General features: G+C 38.0%; 1 protein-coding gene across 2 annotated transcripts in view; it reads left to right on the forward strand.

Moving 5' to 3' along the window:
- INVS (inversin) overlaps nucleotides 1–21,675 on the forward strand; it is a 249,338-nt gene that overhangs the window by 18,953 nt on the left and 208,710 nt on the right. The window contains exons 2-3 of one of the 2 annotated variants that reach the window (XR_006354232.1): nucleotides 3,065–3,191; nucleotides 11,238–12,452. Coding sequence is in view for 1 of the 2 variants with exons in the window: in XM_043979547.1 (XP_043835482.1) it covers nucleotides 3,086–3,191 (106 nt within the window). In the remaining variant the exon portion in view is untranslated. Of the gene's footprint in view, nucleotides 1–3,064; nucleotides 3,192–11,237; nucleotides 12,453–21,675 lie in introns of those variants that run through there. The other variant, XM_043979547.1, reaches the window with a different exon arrangement.

Consider the following 21,675-nt stretch of genomic DNA (forward strand, 5'->3'; position numbering starts at 1 on the left):
CATCATATTTATTCCTGTATAAATTATTATGTGGTATATGATTGTGATGGAATATTGTTGGGCTATAAGAAATGAGAAATAGGACACAGATTGAAGCATGCTATTAGTCATTTTGTATAAGAAAACTTGAATCGAAGAAAAAACGAAAGAAAGTGAAAAATAGCATGCTTCAGTCTGTGTTCAATCAATATCAGTTCTTTCTTTGGAGGTGGATAGTATGCTTCATCATTAGTCCTTTAGGATTGTGTTGGATCACTGTATTGCTGTAATAGTTAAGCCATTCAGTTCTTCATCAAACATTGCTGTCACTGTGCACAACGCTCTCCTGGTTCTGCTCACTTCACTATACATCAGTTCATACAAGTCTTTCCAAGCCTTTCTGAAATTGTCCTATTTCTCATTGAAATTTTGAGTTCCAATTTTTATCCCTCCTTCCGTCCCCCCTCCTGAGGCAGTAAGCAATCAGATATAGGTTATACATGTATAATTATAAAGTGATACTAGTAATCTTCTGCCATTCTCCTCTGTAGATTTTACAAATATCTCCCCATTTGGCAAGGAGAGAAAGTCTTTATTGATTAAGACAATTTCTTTTTACATCATTGTGGTGACTTCATTATGTTAGTTTTAAACTTTAGTGGTGATAAAGCCACTATCTTTGCCTTTTTTCCATTTCCCATTTTACAGATGGCTTGAATAGACCAGGTTGACTTTATTGAAATTGTTGGCAGTATCTTCCTTCTTTCCTTACCTTTGTCCTTCTTGTATATTTGGGGTCTTTTTGTTTTTCTACCTTTGATCAAACTAACTGTAATTAAGTCCAGTCTAGTCCAGCTGATTCTAGTATGACTCCCACAGTAATAACCAAGTGTTTCCTATCTGTTAAGTTTTAGTTAATTTCATTTTGTGTATAATTTTTTTTTCCAGTGCTCATATTTACTGCCTCTGATTACTCCTCTAATAAAGTATAGACATAGTCTTCTGGATAATCTACAGGTCTTTGGCCTCTGGCTTTTTTGAGACCTGAGCTATATTTGCTAACAAACCTTCTCCCTGCCCACCTTCCCATTGCAGTCACCAAGTATAAAAGGTAAAGGTTGACGTTGGAGGATCTTGGCAAGTTCTTTTTTTTTTTTTTAAGTGAGGCAATTGGGGTTAAGTGACTTGCCCAGGGTCACACGCTAGTAAGTGTTAAGTGTCTGAGGCCGCATTTGAACTCAGGTCCTCCTGACTCCAGGGCCAGTGCTCTATCCACTGCGCCACCTAGCTGCCCCTTGGCAAGTTCTTAATAGAATTTTTCTGCTTATTTATCTACCAAAAGAGGGGTTCTTAACCTGGGGTCCACGAATTTGTGATTATTTTGAATTTTGTTAATATTTTGACAATGATTTTAATGTAATAATTTCCTTTGTGTTCATATAGATGTGGTTTATTGTATGTATTTACTAACAATATTCTAAGAGGGGGTCCAGAGACCTCTGCATAAGATTCAGAACACCTGCTCTAACAGATGGTGCATTAGCTACAGTAATGTTCATAGGTCAACTTTTTGTTTTTGCTTATTATGGCCACTGCAAGATAAGAATACCAAGTGCCCCGTGAAACTATGTTTCTTAATGCCTTTAGGCATACAATTAAACCAACTCTTCAACTCCTTTGTTTGCCTTGGCCAGGAAAACCAAAAAGCTCTTCTTTAACTACAACTTCCTTTTGTCTTCTGGTTTTGTTTGCTGCAATTCATTTCTTCCAGCAGTAAATCTGTTCATTGTTCTTAAGACATTGCTCTAACTACAGTTACTCTGTGTATGCTCCAGGATTTGTTGGTGGTCTAAAAACTGTGATCCCTAGAATGGTCTACCCCCCCCTTTTCCATCATTCTAGTAGGACCTTCTCTCCCTGCCTCTACCCAAACACCACTCACCCCCTACAAGATTCAATACCCTTTTTTATTTCTTTTCTTTGTATTCATGGGTTGCCATGGTAAAAGAATTCATTAGTTAATAGCCAGCTTATTGTTAAAGAGTGTCTGCATACTTAGCTAAATTGATTATGGGACATCAGATTTGATATTTCAGTGAAACTGTGTTTTAAACCTTTTGCCCAAGCTTATATGCACTTGCATATTTTTCAAGCCTCCAGTATAATCTCCATACCAACAGGGTAGGATTTCATAGCTAAGGAAAGAATTTTTTAGTATGAGCATTTTTAATTTTTATTTTGTTTTTGTTTTAGTATGAACATTTTTTTAAATCGAAAGGATAGATAAATTTTTTCTGGTGAAACTAAATGATTTGTGATGACATATCATATGTAACCTATTTCATAGACATGATAAGTGTCACAGAAGAAATAGGTCGTGTGGGGGTCCTTAGGTATTCCTCTGTAAAGAATTACAATTCTCACACACAATCCAATTAGAATAAAATGGTCTTTTATTTGGAGGCTGAAGGAAGTGACCAAGAAGGGAAGTCAAAGACTTCCCTTTACGGGGAGGAGATGGCTTAGAGACATCTTTCTCCTCCAATGGAAGAAAGGCCAAAGCTTTTAGAGAGGAGAGATGGGGTGACCACCCAACAATAGAAAGTTCCCTTGGAGGGTAAGGAAAGCTTGAATGAGGGGTGGTGGTATCTCTTTCCCCTGGTGCAGCCACGCCTAATGAGCTTATCTCCTGGTGGAGTGTGAGAGGCTTGAATGAGGGGTGGTGGTCCTAACTTCTGGAGCTATCTTTGTCCTGGGCAAAGCTTATCTCCCCCTACTGTGTGAAGGTGTGTCCATCCTTCAGCTTAGCTTCTCAAGGAGAAAACCTTTGAGTTAGCCCAGACCAATATCAATAAGAATGGATGAAGAAGGGGCAGCTAGATGGTGCAGTGGATAGAGCACAGGCCCTGGAGTCAGGAGTACCTGAGTTCAAATGCGGCCTCAGACACTTAACACTCACTAGCTGTGTGACCCTGAGCAAGTCACTTAACCCCAATTACCTCACTAAAAAAAAAAAGAATGGATGAAGAAGGGGTGTGGGAAATTCTTTTGTATTTCATTAATTATGTTTTATCAATTGATTCAGGTTGCATAGGCTCAGAAAACTATGAACACTTCTGAGAGCTGGGTCCTTAGTGGTTCATCATTAGCATCCCAAGTTCATGCTGCTGCCGTTAATGGAGATAAGGGTGCTCTCCAAAAACTGATAGCAGGTAAGCATGCTTTTTAAAGTCAGAAAACTTTAAAAATAGTTTGGCGGAGCATTTATTTTCTTGTTTTAGAATGTGAGGTTTTTTAAATCCAAACTTGAATTTGCAAGAGATTATTCATCATTAATTTTAGTGGAAATTGTCCTTTTTATAAATTGTTTTATTCAAAGTCTAAAACTTTTCAAAATGAAAAAAGTAGGAAGGGTACCTAAAAAGGGTTATTTTTAAACAATCATTTGTGTGAAAGAACTTTTTTTTTTTTTGGTGAGGCAATTGGGGTTAAGTGACTTGCCCAAAGTCACACAGCTAGTAAGTGTTAAGTGTCTGAGGCCAGATTTGAACTCAGGTCGTCCTGAATCCAGGGCCAGTGCTCTTTCCACTGTGCCACCTAGCTGCCCCATGAAAGAACTTTTAAAAATAGAGTTTTCATGAAGCAAAAGAAATGTTAGTAAAATCATAGATGAGAGTTATGAGTTCAAATCCAGCCTCAGACACTTCCCAGCTGTATGACCCTGGCTAAGTCAACCTCTGCCTCCGTTTCCTCATCTTTAAACTGAGGATTATTATAGCACCTATCTCCTAGAGTCATTATGAGGATAAAATGAGACAGCATTTGTAAAACACTTTACAGATCTTACAGAGCTATATAAATGCTTGCTATTATGAACCACTTTCCAAACTAATTTAATAAGAAATCTAGAAGAGACATAGAAAATAAAGGATATGGTCTAATAACCAAAATTATAGATTAGATGAAATGTGGCTAAAAATTCAATTCGATAAATATTAGGTGCCTGCTGTGTTTAAGTTACTATGTTAATCATTAGGGATATGGAGACCAACTTGAAATTGGCCCTCTTCTCCAGGAATTTACATTCTATTGGGCAGTGTGGGGAGGGGCACTGAGCACTGAATTTAGTATTAAAGAACCTGAGTTCTAACTCTGACTTTTCCATGATCGTGGACAATCCCCTAGCCTTCCTGGGCCCGTTTTCTCACCTATAAATGGGGGTGGGAGAAGAGAGAGGGTGCTGAATCAGCTGACCTCTGAAGTCGGATCTAGAGCTATATATAGTTATGCTCTTGTATTGGTATTAGCTACACCAAACACACAGTTTAGTAAAACTACAAAGTAATTTGTGGAGGAAGATCACAGCAGTACCAGCTAAGCAGAACAAGAAGGTCTTTTTTTGTAGCAGGTACTGCATGAAAATAAGTCAGTCACTGGAGAATACATAGAGATAGAGACAGAGACAGAGATAGAGATAGAGATAGAGATATACACATACCTTACTGAACTTGGTCACGTACCTTAAGTTTCAAGTTATTTCATCTTTGAAAATAAGAGAGCACTCAAAATGACCCAGAAAATAAAGAAGAAAAAAAGAAATGCATAATCACTGCTTTTACAGGGTCATTGTAGTGATCCGTAGTAGTAGTAGTAATTATTATTATTATTCCTTGGTTACTTTCATTTTAATCCCTGGTCATGGAAAGCAGGATTGTATAGTAGAAAAAGCACTATATCTAAGTTTGAGTTATGAATGTCACACTTTTTAGCTCCACTGTGACGTTGGCCATACCCTCTTTGACACTACATTTCCTCATCCTTAAAATAGAGATAATCATATTTGCAACCTCACAAGGTTGTTGCGAGGAAAGTATTTGGTAAATCTGAAAGAGCTACATGAATGTATTATTAGTTAAATAGTGGAACCAACATCATAAAGACAAAAAGTCCAAATGTTATAATGATCATTTAGCCTTCAACAGTATCTTCAAAGGGACCCACTCCTTTTCTGACTTTATTTTCATAATGTTTCAATGAGATAAGTAGTGAATGTGATTTTTTAAATGTATACCTGTTCATAATTCTTAATCTCTTTTGTTACCTAGTAACTGTCATTTTGCTATGTAGTAATCCAAAGTAAAAAGAAATTTTAAATTGCAAGTCAAAGAAGGTGCCAAAAGTTAGATTATATTGTTTATAATTAGCATAATTAGTATATGTTTAAGTGAGATGTAAAATCAATGACCCCCTAAAATGATTAACTTATACAATTATAAAATACTTTTTATCAACAAGTATATCTGTTGAACCTTGACTTGTTACCTTGTGCATCAGTGGAAAAGTATGCTGAACTTAGAAGCCTTAAAGAAAATAAATCTGTAATCTACTGTGCTGATGTATGTACTTTAAAGAGCACATATGTGATATGTTAATTTTTAAAAATGATGATGGTATAAATTAAAATCATTATAAATCATTGATGTTATATAGTTTTATAGTTCATGTACCTAATATTGTTGATAAACTGTATAAGTATAGAAAATCAAGTTAATATTAATGCTTCTGAATATGAAACAAAAACCATGTCAAATTCTTACTTTTTTTCTGTAATTTGCTATATGACCCTAGTAGAGAATTTTAAGAAAATATAAGTACTTCAAGCAACATCATTAATCATAGGCAATTATTTACGTTTTTTCACATTAACATCAGTTGTATTTTTTTAAAGGAGTGCTTTTCTTTAAGAAAATTTAAGCCAATGAAAATTGTTTCATGGGGTATTAACAAGTACAGTCCCTCTCATTTCTGAGGTATAAATGTGAAAACTAAATGACTGAATCAATTAAAATCCAACAATTCAATAAATAATTATGTATCTACTCTATATAAGGAATTGTCCCCAGCCAGTAGAGATCACAGATTTAGATTCCAAGCTGGAAGAGACCCTTAGAGATGCCTTATTACAGAGAGGAAAGACATTATTCCTTCTAGCTGGAGAGATTATGGAAGATTTCATGGATGAGCGGATAGCTGAACTCAACCTTGGAGGAAGAGGATTTCTCTAGGTATAGGGGCGGGGTCTAGGATTGTTCCAGTAAAGAGGGATTTATATATAAAGCTGAGAAGATTTACGTGTAATTGCGGAAAATTGAATACTAAATTAAAAAAAAAAACTAAGAAGAAGGTGAAGGCAAACCAAGACTAGGGAACCCCCCCAAAAAACCTCTCTGGGACAAAGAATGGAGAACAGGAAGACTGTGTGTGAAATGAAGCTGAACAAATAGGTTGGAATCTTAAATGCCAAGCTACTTCTGAAGAGCAAACAAACCTAAAAGCATTCAAGTGTTAAACTTTTTTTGCTTTATTTTTATTAATATAATTACCTTTCCATAACATTTATTTTGTGAATGAGCACATTTTCTAACATAATTTTTGTGAATAGAGCATTGCACTAGACCTCGACTTTAACACTAACCAGAGTTGATTTTTATTTCTACACTATGCCATATATTCAGAGATGACATACTGGTGATAACCCTTTTAATAGCCATACCAATAGAGACCATAAAGTCAGTATCACCCTCCACAAAACCACGTGGAGGTATATGAGAAGAAACATTACAACAGTCCTGGCTATTGAGGGGGCAGGATATATAAAAAATGCTTTCATTTTTACTTTCGATAATGAAAGAAGGAACTTGGCTTAATTTATGTTTTAATCGATATCCTTGATTTGAAGGGATTGGATTCTGGCAGGACAGAAAAGTTCTATCCTGCACTTACTTTGATACTTCAGTGGATTTGGGACCTCATCAATGTGGAACTTAACCCATATGTGCAAATCCAAACCCATTTATACCCTACCTTGCACAACCCTTGTCCATGTCCTTTATTTTTTTGTTGTTGTTGTTGTTGTTGTTTTTTTTTTTTTAGTGAGGCAATTGGGGTTAAGTGACTTGCCTAGGGTCACACAGCTAGTAAGTGCTACATGTCTGAGGCCAGATTTGAACCCAGGTCCTCCTGATTCCAGGGCCGGTGCTCTATCCACTGCGCCACCTAGCTGCCCCTGTCCATGTCCTTTAAATCTTCCACAGATCTTCCTTCCAGATCTAGAGGGCCTTCCCCTAGATATTTTGATATCATGGTAAAGGATGGGCTCTTTTCAAGTAATACATCTGTCAAATGATAATCCTTTAAGATTCTCCTTTTGTACAATTATTGGTTCATATTATATTGCACCCTGATGGTGCCCACAATATTGCCCCTTTGGGTGACCTTAAACTTTAATTCTTTGTAAGCTGTGGTGTTTCATGACCTGAAGTTATAGAGGTAGACTCACTAGAAGAAATATTGGTATTCAGAAGATAGATAGATTTCAGGGTGAAGCCTGGGGTCAGTAAAAACAATACTCAATTTCTCAAAGATAGTCTAGCCCAAGTTCTTCTTCTTCAGTCCTTGTCCCAATTCATTGTCCATTCATTGTGCCTGTCCAAGGTATCAGTACTGATGCTCCAGTCCATACAACTGTATATCATAGCCTGGACAACAGGCATTCTTTATCCACTTGGTTTTTCATGTTTAGATAGTATTTGGATAGATTTTGTTAGACCAAACAGTTGAGTGATTTATAGATCTTATTTAGGAGATTCTGAAATGTTCTAGAGTTTGATGGAATCAGCAAGCAGTGTCATCTATAAATAGGAGCATCTACAAGATCCATCCATCTACAGGGAATTCCTCTTTAATTTGAGGTTAGGTATCCCCTATAATGACGGCATGGTAAAGATCATTTCCCTGTCTTATTATTCTTATTTTTCATTTGACATTAATATCATAGATAAAAATATTTATCTTTATTATTACATATTTCAAAGAATTTTATAAAAATCTGACCTATTAATGGGATACACCTTGTTAGATGAGGACCTGTAAAGTGGTGTTTCACTCTGCCAAATCAAAGGACTTTTTTATAGTCAACAATAAGTACAATGACATCTTATGTTCTCTTGATCAGTCTTTCAATTCTTTGACTAAAGATGTGATATACTTTAGAATATCACTTAAAATGCCTGCAGTTCCCTTCTCATAACTTCATTAAAGATGGCCTAAAACACATATAAATTATTGTAATAAAGATTTTTAGAAAGGGGAAAATAGAAATATAGATCAGTTATAGATCAGCAATATCAAAATATTGCTATTTTCTCAGTTGCCTTTTGGGGTAATAGTAAGGGCTATGATTTTTTTCCAAGCCTTTGATTTTCTGTCCCTTTCAGATCTCTTGAAACTTGATCCCTCACTTAAAACTTCTGCTTCCAGCAGAGACCTCTTCTCTGTATATTTGGTCCAGTCCACTGGTCAGCAAACTATGGTTCACTGCCAAATCTGACCAACACCTATTTCTGTATGGCACATGAGCTAAGAATGGCTTTTACATTCTTAAGTACAACAAAACTTTATTTTAAAATGTAAAAGCCATTTTTGCCCTGCAGGCCATTTAGAAATAGGAAGCGGGTTAGGTTTGGCTGACAAGATATAATTTACTAATGCCTGAAATTTAGTTTTTCTGCTCTTCCCATCTCTGTTTTCTTCAGAATAGATTTTGACATTAAAATCCAGTTGTGTTGGATCAGCTGTCAATCATGGAAGAAAAGAGTCTGTTAGAGAAATCTTGATGGATCTTTTCGATTTGTTGATTCTTCATTATCCTTCCATTTACAGCTTAAAATGTCTGGGATGCCTTCATTTAAATGAATCTCTTGCCATGATTTTTATAAACTTTTTTCCCCCTCCATGTTTAGCATAATACTGCCAATAATTATTTTCCACCATCTCTCTCCATAAGATGTTGCAAATGCATCTCTCTTCCAAATGATATTGACCCTAGATTCCATCTGTCTTTGCTTGGTGTGAAGATCATTCATCTCTTCACTGAAACAATTGGTTTACCTCTATTAAATTCTTTTTAAAATAGTGGTGATACTTGGGCAACTCACTTAACCTTGCAGCACCTCAGACAACTCTCTAAAACTAAATTGCAGAAGAGTTCCTAATAAGAATTTGTAGAATGACTTTTGTCACCAGAAACTCCATACCTTGATGACAATATATGTCTGAAACAGTAACAAAAAATGTGACAGTCTATGTCAGTGTTTATTCTTTTATCCATTTCTCTCTTTTTTATGTCAACAGCTTATCTAAATTCTTTGCATTTGAATTGTTTGAACTGTTTCCCATACTTTCTTCTCATTTTTTATTCTTCTCATTTTGTATTGATGTTGATCTTTATTTTAAACAAGTTGATTGTGTAAGATAAGTTACTTGGAATCAACACTCATCAATAACCGGTCATTTTTTTGTCTGTTATAATATTATCAGTTTCATCTTTTATGATTTTATTTGGCACTTGCCATATCTCCCAACTCTCTTCTTGAAGACAAGTATTTCTGTTCTATAAGTGCAAGACTTCTAATGAGCTATATAGTCTTTGACCTTCATTGTTCCTTAAACCATGTTTTCCAACATATTTTTGCCATCTTTTGCATTGAAGTTCCCTAGTATTAATGGATAAGTTGATTTCATTTGGAATATTAAGATATTTTTCTTTCTCTGCTTCCTCACCAACAATGGATGTTGGCATATGTTACGATTTTCTTCAGTGTTGTTTTTTTTGCACATGCTTATGAATGTTGAGTATAAATGTTTCATGAAATGTTGTAATGGGTTTTTTTGCTGCCTTTAGATGTAAAATAAAATTAACTTCATTAGCTCTTCTACTTGCCTTTACAAGGTGAACCCTGTGATTCATCTCTCCATTTAACTATAACTTCCTTTCATCTCTTCATTTCATTTATTGCAAGACTATCAAGAGTGATATAATTTTGTTCCTTCAGCAATATATTAACTAGACAGATATAGCAGTAGATAAGTCTCCCACATTTAGAGTACCAATAATTAATGTTTAAAGATGATCTTAAAACTGTGATTGTTAACTACCCCTACCCTGTTTTTCATCATTCTGGGTTGGTTAAGATTGTTTCTGGGGCAGCTAGGTGGCACAGTGGATAAACCACCGGCCCTGGAGTCAGGAGGACCTGAGTTCAAATCTGGCCTCAGACACTTGACACTAGCTGTGTGACCACTTAATCCCAGTTGCCTCACCAAAAAAAAAAAAAGAAAAAAAGATTGTTTCTTGGATTGCCACGGACAAAGAATCCATTGCCAAGTGATCATCCTATCCATGTGGTACCTCCATACCTAACGTGGTCCTCAAAAAGCAAACAATCTTTGGCTAAAACCTTTATAAAAAGGCTCTACAATGGCTTTCATTCTGCTGGCGTAGCCTTTAAGAGCCCAAGGTTACCTCCATACCACAATGAGGCATCAGATCTTGGTGCCTGTGTGAGGTAATAAGTGAAAAAGCCTCTAACATTAAAAGAAAAGGGAAATCCTTAGATCAAGGGACTTGTTTTAGAAATGAGTATATTCTTGGAATCAAGTGTTGCAAGATTTGAATTTTCAGCCAGTAATCCAGGCTCTTACAATGACACCCTATTCCAGTGTACCATTGTGGTTTTAGAGGTAGGCCTGGATTCTCAGAGCCTGTCAGAGGAACACAAGATCTGGCAGGCCCTATTGGCAATAAAACCTTCATATGTGTAGAGAAACTCATCTGTAGCCAAAAGAACAGCCTCGTTAGGTTTGGAGACACATCATCATTAGGCTGGCCACCAAGTGATGACTTTTTCTCCCACAATTCAACCAAAAAATGGGCTATTGTCTGTTCTGATGTCCACTGATGAAGTCATGTACAATGAAGGTGCAGTCACTCATACAAGTAATGTATTTGTTAAATTTGCTCTTAAATGGAACTTAAACTGCCTTATACTTGTAATTCTGCAAAGGTAAAGCATATGTCCTGTTATTTGACCAATTATTTTTAACCAACATCCTCAAAAATAGAAAACATGAACCAATCAAGTCATGATTTAAATGGGTGGATTTTATTTTAAACTGTTTTTCTTGGTTTTTAAACTTCTTACCTGATTCTTAACAGATTTGTCCTGACACCTTATTTTTAATAGGAATTTTTCCACTGGCTTTGGTCATCATTGATACTTTTGCTGTCACAGTTCACAAATTTTGTATCCTTCTGCAACTAACTCCTATTTCTTCTTAAACTTGCATGTATTTTAAGCATACTTTTACTTAACCTTTAAGTTTTATCTCAAAATGTATGCTGTGTTTCACTTTTCTAGACTGTGGCATGTCACAACGGATGAAGCATTTTGTCTGGATTCAGCTTTGCTCACTAACCGCTCGGTGAATCCATTCACTTTAGTATCTTCTGACTTCCCTGCTCTGTCTCCATGGAGAAGTATGTCAGTGATAGTGTGGTATGTGACTCCATGGAAACAGATGTGTCCATCTCTACAGACCTGAATGATTAAATCCAATACCTTCTGTGCTGCACATTGTCATGGAAGAGGAGTGAAGAAATTTTCCTTGAATCAGATATATTTTAGTGACAATACTGAGTACTTAATATAATAAGGTAGATTCCTTTTTTAACAGACTATATTTATAATATCTACTGTATTCTACATCGTGTCCTCTAAAACTTCATGGAGTCAATCCTGACATAATACAGTGATCCATTAAGTGAGTTCTTAGTTCTTTATCTCAGCATCATCATTGTAAAGAGCCCCACTTAATATTTTCAAGATGCTTTATAATCAAGTTACTAATCCTTCCATTCTTGCTATGAAATCAATCAGTGTTTATTTTTGTACTTGGAAAATGATGACACTGAGATACAAAGTTTGAGTGAGTGCCATAAACATAATTGGGAACATACTTTAAATGACATAGTCTAATCCTGTCTGTTACAGAACAGTCCTCTGACAAAAGTTGTATCTTAATTTTAGAAATATCTCGGAGTGGGGGGCGGCAGCTAGGTGGCACAGTGGATAAAGCCCTGGATTCAGGAGGACCTGAGTTCAAATGCAGCCTCAGACACTTGGCACTCACTAGCTGTGTAAACCTGGGCAAGTCACTTAACCCTCATTGCCCTGCAAAAAAAAAAAGAAAGAAAAAGAAATATCTCAAGAGAAACAACGTGATTCTTTACAAAATTCTATCATGTTTCAATTTTATTATCAGTTGTAAATATCATTAAATAGTTCCACTTTGTTAACTATCTTTATCTTGGAAAGAACTTGAGATTTCATCAGCTCTTTTTCAGAATTATGTTTGCATGAAATCCTTTACTCTGACGAATAAATCCTACCTATGTTTCCTTGTCTATGCTGTTGCCCTTTCCTTCTAATTCTATTGGCAGCCAGAGATGTTCTACAAGTAGTCCATGGCATGGGTTTTACTCCAGTGAATTGTTGGATATTTATTATTTAAGTAGAATTTCCATTTCAATTTATGATCACATTTTCAACACAAAACAAATTAATAATTTATCTACATCATTTTACAAAAAATAATTAAAAAACCAATAAATCCATTTGGTGTGTATTCAATCATACTATAATTATTAGATATTTTTAGTGGTAATATTTTTGTGGATGGGGAATAAGAATCAGGATCTTTTTCTTCTTTTGTGATGTTAGCTCCTAATGTCCCTTTTGTCAACATGCATAAAATATTCTACAGTATTTTAGCTCATCCCTTAAATTTGGTGTATAGACAAGGGAGTGGGGGGAGTGGTCAGCAGAAGTAGGAAAATGAAGGGCAGCTAGGTGGTGTAGGTCGATAAAGCACTGGCCCTGGATTCAGGAGGACCTGAGTTCAGATCTGTCCTCAAACACTTGACACTTACTAGCTGTGTGACCCTGGGCAAGTCACTACCTCATTGCCCTACAAAAAAGCAAAAACAAAACAAACAATAAAGAAGTAGGAAAATGGGAGGCCCATTTTAATTCTTTTTTCTCTTTATCTAAAAGACTACTGGAAAATACAAAGATTATTGAGTGTTTTGTAAATTCTGAGGCCCACAGTATATGTTGTAAAGGAGAGAAGAAACAGTGTCTTACTTTTAAAAAATCAGTCTAAACCCTTGGATGATAAGGTAAGTGGTTATCCAGATGATCTCCACAAATATTCACAGGCTACAGGGGCAGCTAGCTAGGTGAAGCAGTGTATAGGGCACTGGCCCTGGAGTTGAGAGAACCTGGGTTCAAATCCAGTTTCAGACACTTGACACTTACTAGCTGTGTGACCCTGGGCAAGTCATTTAACCCTGATTGCCTCAAACATCCAGGCTATCTCCAAGTTTTCCTGATGTCTATCTTGCCACTGGACCCAAATGGCTCTGGAGAAGCAAGTGAGGCTGGTGATTTTGCACAGCCCTCCCTCACTTAAATCCAATTCACTGCAAGTCATGACATCGCCTCCTGATGTCATGGTCGTCTTCTAGAACAAAGAACAAACAAGAACAGCACAGGCTACATAGATTATACTTACCTAGAAACTAAGAATTCTATTAATCAGGCCCAACATTATGAATATATCAGGGTTACAAATTCAGGCAATGGAAGTTTCAAAAGCTCTCCCCATTTCATATCTGCTTAAGGACTGCCATATAAATCTGCAAATAGATATAGATCTACATTTTATCCTTGTCCTCACAGAGAAGATCTATAAGATGATAAAATGCTGAATCCTCTTACTGGTGAGCATTTCAAGAGTAGTGCCTTTGTCTCATTGTTTCCTCGCAGTACTTTAAGTGGGGACTTCATAAAGATCTAATTTTTTAGATCTCTGTCTATGATTTGGGAACCAAATTTTTTGTCAGTCTGTTTTATAGGTTACCTTGACCAAATGCATTCATCTGCCAAGGGCCAGCCTTTTTGTGAGGAATTTCTCTTAGCTTTGCTAGTTGTCACAGAGCCTGTCACCCCGCTAGCACTTGAACACCTTCCAGCTTGGTATAACCTGCCAGAGCTTGTACTAACATACCTTTCAAAAACTAAGGGACATCTACATCACAAGGCATTTAAAAAAAATGCAGGTGAGGCAGCTAGGTGGCACAATGGATAGAGCACCAGCTCTGAATTCAGGAAGATCCTCAGACACTTAGTAGCTGTGTGACCCTGGGAAAGTCACTTAACCAAGATTGCCTCTCCCTCACCCCTCCCCCCAAAATGCAAGTATAGTTTTCTCTTTATTGTATCTGCTGTTCTCCCTTACTCAAACACTCTGCTATAAGCAATGCAAATCTTTTTTTGTGTGTGTGAAGACAGATCAATTTGTTGTGTCTCTCTTTAAGTCTTCAATTGTCACCAACTGTGGTAGTAATAATAAAAATCAACTTTCATCCTAGCCAAAGGTAAGGAAGGACCTGTACAAATATGCAAGGGGGGAGAGGAATAACCAATATGAGAAAGCTTATAAGCATTAGGATACATCTTTTGTCACCAAAGGAAAGGAATAGAGTGATGAGACTGGGAAGTTATAATGATGATAGAAGAGAATGGCACATCTCAGTATTGGTGATTTTGGAGGCTAGGCCATCTATTGTAAGTAGGGAGATGGGGCTATACATTTGTAAAAGTCACTTTGTGGGGCAGCTAGGTGGCGCAGTGGATAAAGCACTGGCCTTGGATTCAGGAGGACCTGAGTTCAAATCCAGCCTCAGACACTTGACACTTAACTTGCTGTGTGACCTTGGGCAAGTCACTTAACCCTCATTGCCCTGCAAAAAACAAACAAAAAGTCACTTTGGAGAAGGAAATAGGAAATTGATAATATGGTCAGAGTAGAAGACTTGTCAAGTAGTATCAGGGTCACGCTTAAGGCAGATGATTATTAATTTATTACAAATGACTAGGAATTTGTAATGCAGGAAATCAGCTCATCTTTGTGACTCTCTAATGGTGATCAGCAGCCCTGGAGCCCTACAGCAAAGGAATCAAATGGATGTTTCCCAGGGATAAATATACATCAGGAGAACAAAGGACTCTAGGAGAGTAGCTAGGAAAATAGCAGTATCTGACTATGTGGCCAAGAGTGGATATCAAAGCAAGTGAAACCAGAAAGAAGTGGATTGGAGAATAGGAATGGGTCAAGGGATCTGAGATCATAATGAAGGCAAAACATATGATTATCTGTGAGTGAAGGAATGAGAGAAGAGGTTATGGTCCTCCCTAGATGGGGGTATAATTCCATGAAATGTTGAAATCTAAGGTGTGCCCAAGTTGCACCTGAGGGGATGAGAAAATGCAGAGGTGAACTTTGAAAGAAATTAGGTATTGCAGGCATAGGGGACAACCTGTCTGATGGCATAAAGAAAGATAAAAGTTCTGTGTGAATGACGGCAGGAATGTCAGTTTGTGGTGGAAGTGTGTGAACTGGAATAATGAAAAATAAGTGTGGAAAAGTGTGTGGAAGCCAGATTTTGATGAATTTTAAATGCCTAACAGAGTTTCTATTTAATTCTAGATAGGCAAGAGGAACCCATTGGAATTTGGGGAACCAGGTGAGGGAAAAATCAGACCTGGGCTTAAAGAAAATCATTTGCAACTGGGTAGAAGATGATTGGAGAGAAGAGATGAGTGAAAGAGACCACTTAGTAAAGTATTTCTGTAGTCATGCTAAGACTGAACTAGGGTGGTATCTGTGTAAATAAAGGAAACAGTGCAAGACATGCTGTAGAAGCAGATAAGGCTTGGCAACTGCCTATGCATATTCTGAATCCAGGGCCGGTGCTTTATCCACTGCGCCATCTAGTTGTCCTCTGTCTGTCTCTGATTTGTTTCATAGGAAGACAGGTATCATGTTCTCTGATCTGGTTTCAGCCAACTTTTGGGCCCCAACCCCAACCCCCACTCCCGCCCTCGAGTAGATAGCCTTTGAATAGACATTTTGAAACTGTGGTGCTAGAGAAGACTTTGAGAGTCCCTTAGATACCATGGAGACCTGAGTTCAAATCTGGCTTCAGACACTTCATACTTACTAGCTGTGTGATCCTGGGCAAGTCACTTAACCCTCATTGCCCTGCAAAAAAAAAAAAAAAAAAAAAAAAACAGAGACAGACAGAAAAACATAATATCAATTTAATATGTTGTTGTCCCAAGAAGAAATATAACACAACATGATCATGTGGAGACTTCCTTCCTAAGAGAGAAACTCGGGGCACTCCCCATTTCTGAGGGTATATATATGGTTTTAGTCCACTGATTACAGGGCATTGTCAGCTTCAATAGTATGATACAGAAATCAACCCAGAAGCAAAAAGCAGTTTAACAATTTCAGTCATAACAAGTATGGAAGAAATACAGAAGCATCATGATAAGACTACAGGATCAGTCCCTTGCAAGGGTGAGGACACCTAGATGTTACCATAAGATAGGGACTTACTATCCTGAGGGAAAAAAGTCAATACCTGGGTCTTTTATCTGCTAGCTATCTGGGTTCAGGTTTGGAGTTCAGTTGAAGGACATTTTGCTCTAAGATATAGAGAATTGAGTCAAATTTACAATAATAAAAGCCATTTCCCAATTAATAAATGGTCAAAGAATATGCATAGGCAGTTTTTAGATCCAAGCCATCAATAGCCATATGGGTAAAAAATTTCTCTAAATCACTAATAATTAGAGAAATGCAAATAAAACATCTGCAAGGTACAACTTTATACACCCATCAAATTGGTTAAGATGACAAAAAAGGAAAATGAAGCAGCTTAACCATTCTGAAAAGCAGTTTGGAACTATGACCAGAAAGCTATTAATAGCTTTTGACCTAGCAATATAATATGAGGTCTATACAGCAAAGAAAAATTTTAAAAGCGGGGAAATACCTATATGTACTAAAATATTTATGGCAACTCTTTTTGTGGTAGCAAAGAACTGGAAACTGAAGGGACGCCCATTAATTGGGGAATGGCTGAACAAATTATGGTGTACAAATGTGATGAAATCATGTTACACTTTTAAGAAATGAGGGGCAGCTAGGTGGTGCAGTGGATAGAGCACTGGCCCTGGAATCAGGAGTACCCTAGTTCAAATCCGGCCTCAGACACTTAACACTTACTAGCTGTATGACCCGGGGCAAGTCACTTAAGCCCAATTGCCTCACTAAAAATAAAATAAAATAAATAAAATAAAATAAAAAGAAATGATGAAAGAGGTAGCTTCAGAAAAACCTGGGGAGACTTGTATGATCAGATGTAAAGCAAAGTGAGCAGATTCAGGAGAACAATTTATCCAAAAACAACGATAATGAGTTTTGAAAAACTTAGTCTCTGATCAACCCAATGACCAACCACAACTCCAAAGAACTCATGATGAAACATGCTATCCACCTCTAGTTAGAGAACCGATGGATTACTCCCATTTTCCAACTACATCCACCCTTACATTTCTCTCCATGAAGTTACTCCAACCTTCCATTCTCTGTTTCATTGGTAATTTAGTTTGTTAAGCTGCAGTTATTCCATTTTCTGAATTTAGGCTCCAGGAGGAGAAAAAAGATGAAACGTAGACAACGTGGCTAAAACCTGCATCTGAGTTTCACCTGGAAGTTTTCCTCAAGGGCAATGGGGTAGAGAGCTGGGAGTGAAAAAAAAAGTTGGGCTATCACAGTAAAATCAGGCCCCTGTGTTAGAATTAAAGTCTATGACCTGAGAAAGGAAAATCCAGGTACAACATAGGAGGGGGTGAAGCTATATGGGATACAGTGGCATCTGAGGAACAAGCTACAATGCCATAGTATTTTTTAAATACCTATCTACCCAAGGATTACTGGAAAACACCTGTTTTTCAAGACCACCTTGGCCACACGGAGTTAAGAGGCCCCAGCTGACACTGATTTTGAGAAAGGGATTTGATAATGGTCTACAGACACCGCCAGGTGGCAGGAAGATGAACCAATAAATGAGACCGAATTCATTAACTGATGATAAGAAGCAGGCACTGTGCTAAGCACCATGATACACAGAGTCTCTGCTTTTAAGGAGTTTATTATTGGAAAAGGCTACCGGTAGAGAGGGGCGGTGGGCAAAGGGGTATGAAAAAGGAATGGCAGAGAAAGGATCAAGACGTCCAGACGGAGTTACTCCACTTATTTGGAAATCAGGGGTGTGCATAAAGGCTGTGTAGGGATGCCTCACTCAAAGAGTACAAGAGAAAATGTGACTTCTTGTTTTAAGTCCAAACTCTTTCTTTGACCTGACTATTCTGGTTTTGCTGACCCTTATCTTGACTGGATTGTTAAGCCTCCCCATTCTCTCTGAGCCTATGATTCAGGGTGGCTCATCTAGTAACCACACAATATGTGGACCCAGCCCTTTTTTGCCTCTGGACCATCCCAGGCTGTTTGACAAATAGGTAAGTAATGTTTGGGTTTGGGTTTTTGGGGAGGGGTCGGGGGAAGAAGATTGCCTTTTGCTTCAACCCTGCCCAGACTGTATCATTCTCTGCCCTTTGATCTTGGGTTTCCATTCTCTTTTCTGTCTTTCACCTTTCACAAATCCAGACTGTATCTTGCCTCAGCCATTCTTTTCCACCTTGGTCTTTGTCTCAGATTTCTGCCAAATTGTAGAAGACTTCCTGCTGCCTCATTCTTCCAGTCTGTCTGGTGTCCTCCTACCCTACAATCTGACACAAGAGCTAAAAGAAACTAAAATGGGGCTGAAATAACTGAGTTTAGATATGAATATGTATTTTCAGGCCTTTGTTTAGGAATTTTTAAAATACCATGAAGCAGTGCCCAACGTAGGAATCTGGCATACTGCAGAGGTTTATTTGTAAGTTGTTTGAGACTTGAAAGTTCTCAATAGAAATTAAGATGAAAATGGTAGCAAAATTAACAGAATAGTGCCCCTCCAGAACCTATTTAACTCGGTGTACTCTTTTCAGACTAATGATTTCATTGTATAGAAAATCCTACTGTAGTAGGGGTGGATTTAATTGATCAAATTGATCATAAAGCATCCCAAAGAATTACAAGACTCAGTGACTCAGTTTCCCAAGTTTTTTTGAAATACTGTGCTGACCACAAGGAGAAGCACCCAAGGAGAGAGGTGTCTCCAATAGGGGGAGGAAGGATAGTTAACTTTTTTTTTTTTACTATAAATATATCTCCTCATTTTCCTAATCTCCTCCTTGTGGGAGGTTCATGGCAAGTCTTATCCTAATTTGGACTTCCTGGGGTTCGACCCTAAGACAACCCCTGAGGCTGGGGGGTGGGGCTTTTGGGGGCTTATATGTCATAAGGTGAACCTAAGGACACATTTGGCCTTTTCTGTGCATGTTCCTAAAGACATGCTTAAACTTGTCAGACTCAAAGGGTCTCTCTGTTCATGGTATCTCTTAAGATCTGGTTTCTAGGTGTCCTGTATGGCTATTAATGGTCCCTGGTTACTGTCTTTGTTTTTTTGTTGTTTTTTTTTTTTTTTTAGTGAGGCAGTTGGGGTTAAGTGACTTGCCCAGGGTCACACAGCTAGTAAGTGTTAAGTGTCTGAGGCCGGATTTGAACTCAGGTACTCCCGACTCCAAGGCCAGTGCTCTATCCACTGCGCCACCTAGCTGCCCCTACTGTCTTTGTTGATGGGGAGTGTTGGTAAGGAATGAACCTTTTTGGTTATTGTAAGAGCACAAACCTTGGTTTCTCTGTGAACCCTCTTAGGTACTATTGATAGGTTATCTAGTAACCCTTTTAGCCTCCTCCATCACTAGGAAGAGAAATTCCTATGACCAATGAAGGTGGGCACCTATCCGACTGCCTATAGTCTTCTACATTTGCCTGGGGCAGTGAAAAGCTAAGTGACTCGGGGGACAGCTAGGTGGCTCAGTAGATAGAGCACCAGCCCTGGATTCAGGAGGACCCGAGTTCAAATCCAGCCTCAGACACTTAACACTTACTAGCTGTGTGACCCTGGTCAAGTCACTTAACCCCAATTGCCTCACCAAAAAAAAAAAAAGAAAAGAAAAAGCTAAGTGACTCTGTGAACTGAGGTTGCTATGTAGTGGAGGGTGCTGGACTGAGGACTTCAGTTGGACTGCTGCCTCAGACTCGGTGGCTGTGTGACCTTGGGCAAGTCGATCAATTTTTTTCCACCCTCAGTTTATTCATTGGTCAAACGTACCACACAAGGTTGGTGTGAGGATCAAATAAGAATGCATATAAAGAACTTCGCAAAGCTTAAAGCACTACATAATGTTAGCTATTTTCATAGGCACTGCATAGGAAGACAGCATGGTATAGTGGACAAAGAGGTGGGGGCCCTTACAATAAAAAAGACCGAGATTTGGGGCAGCTAGGTGGCATGGTAAATAGGGCACCAACCCTGGAGTCAGGAGAACCTGAGTTCAAATGCAGCTGCAGACACAATAGTTGTGTGACCCTGGGCAAGTCACTTAACCCTGAATGCCGCCCCCCATTCCCTCCCCCCCCCCAAAAAAAAACTAAATTCAAACCCCACCTCTGATACATTCTGGCTTCTATGACTTTGGGCAAGTATAGAAATGTGGCAGATCTGCATTAGTAGTAAGCATTCCCTCATCAGGGATGCCTTAAACCAGCTGTTGTGTGCTTCATGAACCCTTAGAAGTCTCCAAGACCCTGTCAAGGGATCCACAAGATCCAGATGGTTTTCATAATACTGAGATGGTATTTGCCTACTAAGATACTCCTCCCTTTTCCAACTACGTGTGTTAAGGCCAGACTTTATTCCTATCTTCCAGCAGGTATAAGAATCTCACTGTCTTCTCTTAAGCCAGACATTAGAAATTTGCACAAATATGTGAAACAGTGCCACTAATTAATTTTTTTTTCTTGGAAAATGGTTACTTTTCATAAAAAACTAATTTGTGATAGGTTTCTTGTTACTTTAAAATGAATTAATCAATAAACTCGTATTAAGCACCTAGGTACTTGATGCTATGTACTATGTACCAGGCACTGTGCTAAAGAAGCCAAAAGACAGTCCCTGACCTCAAGGAGTTTACAATCTAATCGAAGAAACAACATGCAAAAAAGTATATACAAAAGAAGCCATGCACTGGATAAATAAGAAACAGCTAACAGAAGGATGTAAGGAAAAGCTTCATAGAATGACCCTTTTGTTTTTCTGGAGATCTTCAAGTGGAAGCTTTTCAGTCTTTTTTTTTTTTTTTCCCCAATCATGTCTGAATTTTTGTGACTCTTTTTGGGTTAAAAGATACTGGAGTGGGGGCAGCTAGGTGGTGCAGTGAATAGAGCACCGGCCCTGGAGTCAGGAGTACCTGGGTTCAAATCTGGCCTCAGACACTTAACACTTACTAGCTGTGTGACCCTGGGCAAGTCACTTAACCCCAATTGCCTCACTTAAAAAAAAAAATTAAAAAAAAAAGATACTGGAGTGGTTTGCCATTTCCTTCTCCAGCTCATTTTACAGATGAGGAAACTGAGGCAAACAGGGTTAAGTGACTTACCCAGGGTCATATAGTTAAGTGTTTGAGGGCATATAAATTTTGAATTTATTCAAACTCGGGAAGATGAGTCTTCCTGACTGCATGCCCCTAGCTACCACCCAGCTGCCCTCAAATAGAAGCTGGATGATCACGTTTAGATGTTATAAGAATAATTGCTGTTGATGAAGAAATTAAACTAAATGACCTCTTGAAGTTTCTTTCCAGCTCCAAGAATTCTAGATACTTCTAACATAAATGTGCTATGTGCAAACTACTATGCTAGTTGCTGGGGATA

Source organism: Dromiciops gliroides, chromosome 1 (assembly GCF_019393635.1).
Source record: "Dromiciops gliroides isolate mDroGli1 chromosome 1, mDroGli1.pri, whole genome shotgun sequence".
In the NCBI taxonomy this organism is placed as follows: domain Eukaryota; kingdom Metazoa; phylum Chordata; class Mammalia; order Microbiotheria; family Microbiotheriidae; genus Dromiciops; species Dromiciops gliroides.